This window comes from Capricornis sumatraensis, chromosome 8, assembly GCF_032405125.1.
Source record: "Capricornis sumatraensis isolate serow.1 chromosome 8, serow.2, whole genome shotgun sequence".
Taxonomy (NCBI): Eukaryota; Metazoa; Chordata; class Mammalia; order Artiodactyla; family Bovidae; genus Capricornis; species Capricornis sumatraensis.
Genome location: NC_091076.1, coordinates 74,294,015 through 74,306,053, shown reverse-complemented (window position 1 = coordinate 74,306,053; position 12,039 = coordinate 74,294,015). Strand labels below are relative to the sequence as shown.

Sequence of the window (12,039 nt, the reverse complement as noted above, 5' to 3'; positions counted from 1 at the left end):
GGACTGGATTGCCATGCCCTTCTCCAAGGGATCTTCTTGACCCACCAGGGTCTCTCTCTGCATTGCCTGCAGATTCATTACCGTTGAGCCACCAGGAAAGCCCATATTGGATTAACACTTATATAATAAAGTTTTTTAAAACCTCTTCTCCCACTGCAGACAAATCTTCAGTTTTCCACGGCACCAAGCACAAGCATTTGCAAACAGTCAGCTGAACTAGGATGAAACATATTTCTGCAGGTGGCATTATCAATTCAATGGATGTGAACTTGGGCAAACTCCAGGAGACAGTGAGGGACAGGGAGGCCTGGCAGGCTACGGTCCATGGGGTAACACAGAGTCAGACACAACTTGGTGACTGAACAACAAGCAGTTAAATATTGGAGATTTTATATGATTCAACCCCACCTTAGAATATCAATGCTGGAATATCTCATAATTTTCAGAGCTCACAGTCCAGGGCTTACAAATCTCATTCAGTTAACTCTACTTTCTGCTTACAGACAAATGGGATGGGAAAACCTGACCAGTGTCTCAGAATTTTTCCTTCTGGGACTCTCCCAACAGCCAGAGCAGCAGTGGCCCCTCTTTGGTCTGTTCCTGTCCATGTACCTGGTCACAGTGACGGGCAACCTCCTCATCATTCTGGCCATCGCTGCCGATGCTCAACTCCACACTCCCATGTTCTTCTTCCTGGCCAACCTCTCCCTCACTGATACCTGCTTTGTTTCTACCACAGTCCCCAAGATGCTGGCAAATATATGGACCCAGAGTCAGGTCATCTCCTACACAGGGTGTCTATCACAACTGTATTTTTTCTTGATATTTGGGATGCTGGAGGCATCCCTCTTGGCTGTCATGGCCTATGACCGATACGAGGCCATATGCTACCCACTCCATTACATCATGGTTATGAGCCCTGGCCTCTGTGTCTTCCTAGTGTCTGCATCCTGGGTCACAAACGCCCTCCACTCCCTGCTACACACACTCTTGATGAGCAGCCTGTCCTTCTGTGCAGACCAAGAGATTGCACACTTCTTCTGTGACATCAACCCCCTTCTGAGTGTGTCCTGCACAGACCCCTTCATCAATGAACTGGTGATCTTCACTGTAGGGGGTCTTATGGGTCTGGTTTGTGTGCTTTGCCTGGTTATCTCTTATGCATACATTTTCTCGACAATCCTGAAGATCCCCTCAGCTCAGGGGAAGCGGAAAGCCTTTTCCACCTGCAGCTCTCACCTCTCCGTGGTCTCTCTATACTTTGGGAGTTCCTTTTGTGTTTACTTCAGCCCCCTCTCCAACCACTCGGCACAGAAGGGTGCAGTTGCATCAGTGATGTACACGGTGGTAACCCCGATGTTAAATCCCTTTATCTATAGTTTGAGGAACAGAGACATCAAGTCTTCCCTGAAAAAGCTAATGTGGGCTAGGAGAATTCATTCCTCTTAGAGGGAATGACTTCACATCTAATATGGAGGTCCCTACCCAATTACAATCACCACAATTAAACAGGGAAGAAAGAGAAAGAGAGAAGTGGGGAAACTCACTTCTAAGACCTGTGATCTGAAATTGAAATATTCATGCCTAAGCTACAGGACACATTAGAACAAACCCATTATCAGGGCAATATCATCAGCTTAAGTTCTTACAATCATAATGTTCTAGAATTATAGCCATCCAGTTGTATAATATCATAAAGGATGTGCTTGAATCTTTTGAAACCACATGAGATAGTGCACAGCCAAAATAAGGTAATATTTGGTCTTACTATTGTATGTAGCCAAGAATAAACTCCAGGAAAAGATAACTTTTTCCTGCCATCACTGGGACCTTGGTGACTTGGACCCCTACCAATAGCATTTTAACTCTGAGACTCCCTGTGTCTGTGACACCCCTAGGCTGAAAGAATAGACACTGGGAAGGGTTTGATGAGATGGAATCTTTAGCTAGACCTACTATGATATTTTACCAGGCATCCAAATCCCCATCCCTCCTAACACCTTAAATTTCACTTGAAAACTTCATTTTTATCTTTGGGAAAAATTTTTCAAGTCAATTTCACCCTTGCATCACTTGGCATGATGCCTGGCACCATTAAGATGTGTTAAATCCCACTGGTATAGTTGCAATCATAACGTTAGGGATTAGGAAAGAATGATTTTATGACTATTTCAAATCTCTCACCTGAATGATTGAAACCCCTGTTAGATATTCTCCAGTCGCCAGTTTCTCCTCATTCCATCCCTTCTGTACACCACAGTTAGCTGAATCTTCATAGAATATGATTTTATCATCACAACCCTATTAGAAAATTCAAATGGCTTTATGCTGCCTACAGAATAAAGTTCAAATGATTTACCCAAGCATTAGGTCACCAGTTCATAACTTACATGACCCACAGAGAGCCCACACTGTTCTGTATTCATCAACTCAAGCCAATATCTGCATTATACTGATTATTATTGACGGTTACCAAAAAGCTAAGTCAGTAAACATTGGAGCAAATATACATACAGTAAGGTGCCCCAAGACCAATTAGATTCTATAGGAAAATGAAAAGTTACTACAGGTTGATATTTTTCATTCTCTTTAGGTACCTGGTTGTAAGCTTCGATAACATAGATTGTGATTTCTGTTGATTATACCTTTTCCAGTGGAAATCAGTTGTTGATAGCTTGTGCATGCATGCTAAGTCACTTCAGTCATGTCCAACTCCTTGTGACCCTATGGACTATAGCCCGCCTGACTCCTCTGTCCATGGGATTCTCCAGGCAAGAATACTGAAGTGGGTAGCCATTCCCTTCTCCAGGGGATCTTCCTGACCCAAGGATCGAACCGTGTCCCCTACATCTCCTGCACTGGCAGATGGGTTCTTCACCACTAGCACTGCCTGGGAAGCCCCTGTTGATAGCTCACCTACTCCCTATTCACCTGAGAGTAAGTTCACACACTATCTTCTGTCAATAAAATATAGTATAGCAAAGTGGTAGACAGCACTAGCTCCAGAGTTAGACAAGCAAGTTCAAATCTTAGTTTTGCCATTTGTAAGCTGTGTGACCCTAGGAAATTCCTTAACCTTTCAGAGCAAGTATAACTTACCTCACTGTGTTGTCAGGAAGTTTGAATGTGGTACTGTCTGTAAAGCATAGTTTGTAATGAATTAGATATGAATGTAACCATGTACTTCCTAGAATATAGTATATTTTCAATAAATGTTAGCTATTGTAGTAGTAGTTCTTGTTAAAATGAAAGGTGAGCAAGCATCAGATTATGTGAATTCACTCTCAAGCACTGCTGCTAACGACTGCCTATGGCCTGCACTGTGAAAGTAGAAGGCATCCTATCATTCTTTTGGAGAACATCGTGGGATTTAATGCAGGATTTCTCACTTACTGGGATTCACATACAGGGAAGATTTCTGTCTACCTTTGAAATCACGCTTGTCCTGGTAGTTCAGACGGTTAAGAATTTGCCTGCAATGCAGGAGACCTAGGTTCAGTCCCTGAGTCAGGAAGATCCCTTGGAGAAGGGAATGGCTACCCACTCGGGGTACTTAAATTTATTAAGGTGAAAATTTACTTACTTAAATACACAGGTTTGCATCATCCCATATTCCCTCCTCATTCATTGACAGTTGTGCGTCTTTCACTGTTTAACATTTACCAGTATTTTTAATTCTACCTTTTAATTTAAATTATGTGTTACTCTTTCACACTGACATTTTGCATTATGAATTTTCATGTAACAACAGTTTTCATGTTTGTCATGATTATATCTTTTGAGGTGTGTCAACACACCCTTACACCATAGTTTTGTAAAAGATTGAATAGTTCTGTCAAAGATGTTTCACTGTGCTATTTGAAGATTAACTCACATCTTTGAATATGAAAAAAAGATCATTTCAACAAACATTACTTTATTGTGTGGTTTATTCTCCTAGCCTAGAGTCCTAAAAATAAATACATCCACATATACTTATCGCTTGTTTTAAAGCTCATATTCTATACTGCCAAATTGCTATCAAATAAAACTGTTTCTGCAAGATCTCACCAATACTGCTTCACTATCGTTATTCATTTTACTAGCTTAATAAACATTGTTGTTCAGTCGCTAAGTCGTATCAGATTCTTTGTGACTCCATGCACTGCAGCACCCCAGGCTTCCCTGTCCGTCACCATCTCCCTGAGTTTGCTTAAACTCACACCCACTGAGTTGGTGATGCTATCCAACCATCTCATCCTCTGTTATCCCTTTCTCTTACAGCAAAATAAAATTATTGGTAGAGTTACTGAAAATAGAAAATTATTTCTATCATCTATGATTGCAGCAAATCTTCTGTATTGTCACTTCTTACCCACAAAAATATTTAATAAGTAGACATTTGTAAATGAAGTATATGGTTCCTTTTGACGTCACAAAAGTTCAAGGCCATTTTCTGAATTTGTGTCCCATGGAGAAGCATGTAGCCTAGTCATGTTTGCACAGAACAATGATTATCTTACTTTTTTCTCTTCTCCTATTACCTTTTCCCACTCTCCCCATGCCTCAGCTTTATCGTGTAAATATCCCAAGCCTTTAGCTTTAGGGGATACAGATTTGAGATTTGTTCTTCTCACTTGGCTGCCTCATGGATAAACCGTTTCTCTGCTGCAAACCATGGAATCACAGGATTTGGCTTGCTGTAAATCAGGCAACACCACAGTTCTGGGAGTTGGTGATGGACAGGGAGGCCTGGCGTGCTGCGATTCACGGGGTCACAAAGAGTCGGACACGACTGAGCGACTGCACTGAACTGAACTGAACTGAAATCAGGCAAATGAATCTGGTTCAGTAAGGTGTGAAAACAATCTGTGTCTGTTGATGCATGAATGGATTAAGATATTGTGGTATAAACACACAACGGAATATTAGTTGGCATTAAAAAAGGAGCTCCTGCCATTGTGACAAATCATGGATCAACCTGAAGGATATTATGCTAGATGAAATAAGCCAGACATAGAAATAAAAATACTGCATGATCTCACTTACATATAGACTCTAAAAAAGTTAAATTCATAGAAGTAGAAAGCAGAATCATCGCTACCAGGGTGGGGAGATGCAGGTAAGAGGAGATGTTTTCAAAGAGCCCAAAGGTGTAGTTATGTAGGATTAGTAAGGTCTAGAGATTTAATTACAGCATAGTTAATAATACTGTATTATATACTGGAACTTTGCTAAGAGAGTAGACATCAAGTGCTCTCATCATCAAAGAAAATGCTGGAGATGGAGACGTTAATTAGCTTGATTGTAGTAATCATTTTAGTATATACATGTATATCAAAACATCATGTTGTTCACATTAAATATATACAATTTAAATTTAATAAAAGGCAATGAATGCACAAAAATAAATCTAGCAAAAGATTTGGGAGATATTTACTCAGAAGAATGCAAAGTGTTATTGAGATAAATAACAAAAAAGTGGAGAAATACACCATGTCTAAGACTTAGAGGACTCAATATTGCAAAGAAACCTATTCTCTTCCTAATTAATCTAGTTTCAATGCAATACAACTCAAACTACTAGCCAGTCTTTTTTTTTAGAGAAATTAACCAGCCAAAATGGAAATGGAAATTGAGAGTCAAAAATAGGCAAAGAAATAATAAAGAAAACTAAAGAATTTAAACCATGTAACAATGCCATTAAAAGATACAGTAATTAACGAGTGGAGTATTGACGCGAAGGATCAACAACTGAGAAATGAAACAGAATAGAGTCCAGAAACAGATTCACAGAGGTACAGTCATCTGACTAATGGTAAATACAGCAGGAAAAAGATGGTCATTTCAGTAAATGGGACTGGATTAGTTAGATATCAATATTTGTGGGGGGGAACATATCTTCTTGATCTCTACCTCACCCAATATCATGATCAACACTAGATTAATAGTAGATTTAAAGGCTAAAGGGAAAGCAATAAATAGTTCAGGAGTAAAATATAAGAGACCATTATTAAAGATTTAGCAAAGATTTCTTAGAAAAGATACAAAAAGGAATAATGATAAAATGATAAATTAATCTATACTGACATTAAAATCTCTCTCCATCATTAATTGAGTAAAAAACCAGTTGTATTCTTACTACAACATCTCATGAATTCATAGCTGCAACATATAATTACAAATCAACCTGAAAATATCAATAGAAAAATGGGCTAAAGGCCTGAAAAGAGAATTTACACAACGAAATATACATATTAAAACAGTAACATATGAAAAGACACTTGACTTCAGTAGTCATCAAGGAAATGCAAATTTAAAACATAGTACACACAGACCAAAACTGCTTAAATGAGAAGGATGGGAAAATGTCAAATAATTAGAAACAACTGAAACTCTCATATGCTGTGAAAGAGGAGGAAAACTGGCACAAGAACTTGGGGAAACTGTCTAGAACTATCTAGTAAAATTAGATATATGACAGACAAAAGAGTATAAACAACATACATTCACTGATATAAAGTATAAAAATGGGTAAAACTAAATTATACTGCTAGGAGTGATTACTCTTGCAGGAACAATGACAAGATAATATGAGGGGAATTACAGAGTGTGGAAAATGTGTTTGTTATGTGAGGACTGGTTACTCATATTTTTCAGTTTGTAAAAATTCCTGCCAAAATTTTCAGATTTGGTTTAATTTCATAAACTTTGCAAACGTTATGTCTGATTATTATACTACCTGGAGTCCTTTTACGTCTTTCATCTGCTGCTTCTTATCTTTGATACCTTATTTCCTTGTATATCTGCTTCTTTGGTCTTGTGCTTGATATTGTGTTTGAAATAATTCAGAGAAATAATTTGAAGGCTAGGGTGACTTTATTTTCCTCTAAACATGGTTTTTTTTTTCAATTACTTTTACTGAGTATTTGGAGTCACTAGCATTGTGGGCTTGTAAGTGTGTGCTCAGTCATGACTGACTATTCGTGATGCTATGGACTGAAGCCCGCTAGGCTCCTCTGTCCATGGGATTTCCCAGACAAGAATACTGGAATGGGTTGCCATGCCAGATCCAAGGGATCTTCCCAACCCAGGGATCAAATCTGGGCTTCCTGCACTGCAGGCGAATTCTTCACTATCTGAGCCACCAGGAAATATGGGCTCATTCCGATCCAAATTTCATACTTGAGACTTTCCATTCCCCTCGTGACTCAAAGCCACGCAGGAGCACATGCTGGATGTCTTCTTTAACTCTGGTGTACTCTTAAACTTCTAGGAGCCCTTTTAAGAAGGCTTCCTAAAAAGAAGACTTTCTCATATGGAACTCATTTATTCCTTGTAAATAAAATTCATTTCCCAAGACCTTTTCTTACAGATATTAACACTGGAGCAGTTATCCGGGTTCATCTCAACAAACTGTTGTGGGATTGCTTCCCCAAGGCCTCGTCAAAACTGATATTAGGCGTGCTCCTAGTACACTTCTTTTTCTTTATAAGTGTGAGATTGAAGCATCATTTCTCAGATTCCCCATCCTCATCAGGGCATCCACAGCCTTCCATTCTGTCTCCTCTCTCATAGGGACAGAAGATCCAGGCACTAATACCTTCTTCCCATCTTTAGCCAGTAGGACAAGTCACTAAGTCCTAGTGACAAAGCAACGTCTTAGGGTCCTCTGTGTCCTGACTGAATTTTCATCCTATATAGGAGGAAACTGGAGACAGCAGAACCAAGAGACTCTGAGAGCCACATGAACAGAGTAAGGTATGGACATCACAAGCTCATGTTGTCTCTTTTCTCCTTTCCCTATCTTCTCTCTTCTCCAGTTTCTCTGTCTCAAAAACACAGTCACAAACATTGAAAGAGCATTCATACAATCCAATTCCTTAGTATTTAAAGATAATATAAAATGTCATCTAATTCTTATAGCATGCTATAAAACGCTGTCACATGCCTTGCTGCACCTGCTTCTCAAACTTGCAAGAAAGTCCTCATGAACGAGATGAGGTGGCTCTGGGAAGATGTAGAACTGCCTATCTGCGTGATTAACTGGGGCTTCCCAGGCGGCACTAGTGGGTAAAGAACCTGCCTGCAAATGTAGGAGACATAAGAGACACAGATTCCATCCCTGGGTTTGGAAGATCCCCTGGAAGAGGGCATGGCAACCCACTCCAATATTCTTGCCTGGAGAATCCCCATGGACAGAGGAGCCTGGCTGGCTACAGGCCATGGGTCGCAAAGAGTCAGACACAACTGAGCGACTAAGCACAGCACAGCACAACAGTAATACCAGGATTTTGTAGCATAAGATTCTTCAATTTAGGCTTTCCCGGTGGCTAAGCGGGTGAAGAATCCGCCTGCAATGCAGGAAACACAGGAAACACGGGTTCAATCCCTGGGTTAGGAAGATTCCCTGAAGGAGGAAATGGCAACCCACTCTAGTATTCTTGCCTGAAAAATCCCATGGACAGAGGAGCCTGGAAGGCTATAGTCCAAAGAGTCACAAAGAGTTGGACATGACCGAGCTACTAAGCACACAGCATGCATCCTTCAATTTACCTGACCACAGTACTACAAAGCCAAGATTATCTCTTTCTGGAAAAATACAGTATTCCAACATGTTTAGTAAATAAGCAAAATGAAACTGTGTCAAAACTATTTTACTTTAAGCAAATCTTACAATGACCACTGCACAGAAAAGTATGACATGAAAAATTTAACAAGCAGAAACTAAAATTAAATGTTTAAATGGTTTATTTTTCCATATAATTATAAAATGAACAAGGATATTGTGAAATGCTATTGTATTAAACGAAATAATTGGGCATCAAATCTTTTAGAGATTTTTGAGGATCTTTAGGATTTAGCAAAAATTTTGTGCTTCGAACAGAGACAAGCATTCATATGTCTGTTGCCACGTGAGAATATAGGCAAATAATACCACTCAATTCACCATATTTTTTCTATTGTTGATGAAAAGTTTGATCATTCCTCAGAAATTTTGGCTAACACTCTCCTAACAGGTTCAATATCAAGATATTAGTTGAAAATATGTTGGGGGAAAGAAAAGCTTCAAATTTTTAATGTGAGATGGTTGAAATTACTGGCTACAAATTGTGCTCTGGCCATATTGGTAATAATTTCAAACATTTTTTAAAATAAAATCCAAAGTGGCAATATTTTGTATGACACTGAATATGAGTTTACTTTTTGAAGTAATATTTCAGTGCTAAAAAATAAAAAATGAAGTCCATCACAGAACAGTGATTAATATCATAAATGGAATGTGTTCCCCAAAATTGAACTGGTCATCCAACACTCTACTTAATAACTTGGATACACAAGATGGTGGCCTTTGGTACTACATGGGGGTTAGGCATCATGGGACCAAAAAGGCTTTGGAAATGTTTAAAGAAAATGAGTTACTCATGTGAGGCAAAAGAAAATATTTTAACTCTAATATTTGCAAGGCTTTGATTAAATACATGGCCTTGGTTTGACACTGAAAATCAAGTAACCACCCTGAATATTTCTCTGCAAAGGCATCTACAAATAATTAAACAAATAATAATTCAATTGACTGATTCCTTTTTTAAAAACTGTCTTTGCAAACTTAATTCGGCAAAGAATAATGCAAGCTACTCACAATTGCTAAAATGCATTTACAGAAATGAAAGTAATAACCTGTCTAGATATCTAAAATTATAGAGTTGAAGCATGAATTATTTTAAAAGATTTCTTTATTACCAATTAAATGACAATAAAATAATATTATGTGTTATATGAACACTTTAGCTCACCTCTCTCAATATGATGGTATAAATAGAGCAAAAAAAATTACATTAATGATACAGTGCAATGTAATATTGAAAAATATATAGCAACCTCAGAATATTGAAATTCTATTTATATCATCTGAAAAGTAACTCTAAATATAAAAATGCTTGTGCAAAAATTTGACCTATATTCAAAGTACATGCATTTGCAAACAGTTCTTATCTATTATTAAACAGGAAAAGAAACTCTAAATATCACTTCTGGTTATTAGACCCACGTCTGAATTTTCTACTAGGTAATTCAAGAGAAAACAAAAGATGTCACACTAGTCAGAAAAAAACTGCCAGATTTTGTTTCTAAATCAAAGGAGTAACAAGATACAATAATATATTTCATGATTAAATATTTCTATGTTCAGTTAGAATTGGTTCAATATGAAAGTTACATGATCTGTAGTAGAATAGATTTTTTTTTTTTCTGGGAGAAAAGAAGTTTATTTTTATCACTCTCTTTAAAAGCTGGCCAAAAAGCATCTCTGGCCTTTCAAAGGAATTCTATTACATTCAAGACAAGCTTTTAAAACTTTCATGATAAAACTGTATTATACAGAACCATCATTCTGAGAGTTAGATCTAACATTGTGAGACTCCACTGGCATATTTCATAAAGTCTAAGTCAGTTTAAATCATGTATTTTTAATTAAGGGATCGTGTTACCCTTATTAGCACCCATATATGTTGTACTGACTAAAGATGCTGCTTTGTTGCTCAGTCGTGTCTGACTCTTTGCCATCTATGGACTGTAGCCCACCAGGCTCCTCTGTCCATGGGATTCTGCAGGCAAGAATACTGGAGTGGGTTGCCATTCCCTTCTCCAGAGGATCTTTCTTACCCAGGGATTGAACATGGGTCTCTCACATTGTAGGAAGATTCTTTACCATTTGAACCACTAAGGAAGCCCAGCTGACTAAAGATGCGGTAAGATAAAATATGTGAAACACTGAGATATTTTGGAAGCGACCACCAAGACAAAGGTGTGATATGTTACTGGGGAAATAGACTTAGACATATCCCAGAGTACATTTCTTATTCTGCATTCCCAATTAAATGATATCTGAACTCTCATTTTCATGCTCAAAATCTGTTCCTAACAAGAACTTTGCCAAACTTATTTTTGAGTTATGGTAGAGGTATATATACTCCATGTATTCATAAAATAAAATATCTTTGACCATATCCCTGCAGTTGAGTTTTCTTAAGCCTGATACACTTTACACTCATCATATTTCTTGCTTGACTCCCCAGGAATACAGTTTACATTTTCTGTTCTATAATTTCTGATTGTGTATGACGAAAATAGCAATTCAATGCCTCAATAAGAAATATGAAGAGGACATGAAAAATTGACATGATTGACAAGTGATTGGAACTGGACAGATTCCACCATTATAATGGGAAGGAGTAAGAGTCTATAGTCTGAAGATGCAGTACTGTATGGTCATGGAGATCTAGAGCTGTGAAGCCAAACTACCTGAGTTCAGATCTTAACTACACCACTTTCTTACGTGATGTTGGACAGTAAATTAATGTTTCTATCACCTTGTCCGTAAAGAGGAAAATAATAGGAGCAACATCATAGAGGTGGTAGATTAATGATGGGAAAAGTGCCTGACACATACAAAAACACTCAGTAAGGGTTTTCTATTTATTATCTCTCTTAAAGGAAGGTTGCTCTGATCTGGGCCCAAAAAGTAAAATTAAAGAATAAAATGCTGTAAGTATATGCATGGAGATAAGGTAGTAACAAATTCTTTTAATCATGGTGAAAAAAGGGAAGGTGTATCAGAAATAGAGAACTCCAGGAGTCTCTGTGCTTCTGTGAGCCAGAAAGCATACATTTCATTCTTTCTTCATTTGTGAGCATCATTAATGATTTTTGAGTGGGAAGAAAGCAATGATTCCAGTGATGCTTGAAAAGCTAATTCCTGAATTGACATGGATAGTAGACATTCTGCACAAAAAAATATATAAATCTTATTTTCAAACATGAATTCCACCTGGGAAGAGGAAAAGAAAGATGTAGAGCAGATGGTTTCCTGACCTCAGTTCCACTTCAAACACAGCTTCATGGTCATCATATTTTCATAATAGCCTTTATTGTGGGGTTTTGCTTGAATAAAAAGGTTAATGGCTTTAAAACTGAAAAAAGAAAACCACCGATTTAGAGTAATACTCCACTGGCAACATTACTATAACCACTGAATTAATAGTGTAAAAATCCAAATTG

At 37.9% G+C, this 12,039-nt stretch overlaps 1 protein-coding gene across 1 annotated transcript; it reads left to right on the top strand.

The window, feature by feature from the left end:
* Positions 1-393: 393 nt before the first annotated feature.
* LOC138083599 (olfactory receptor 1G1-like) lies at positions 394-1,449 on the top strand. Its single transcript, XM_068977436.1, has one exon. It carries the CDS (start codon positions 394-396, stop codon positions 1,447-1,449), a length of 1,056 nt encoding a protein of 351 aa, XP_068833537.1.
* The last annotated feature ends 10,590 nt before the right edge of the window (positions 1,450-12,039 follow it).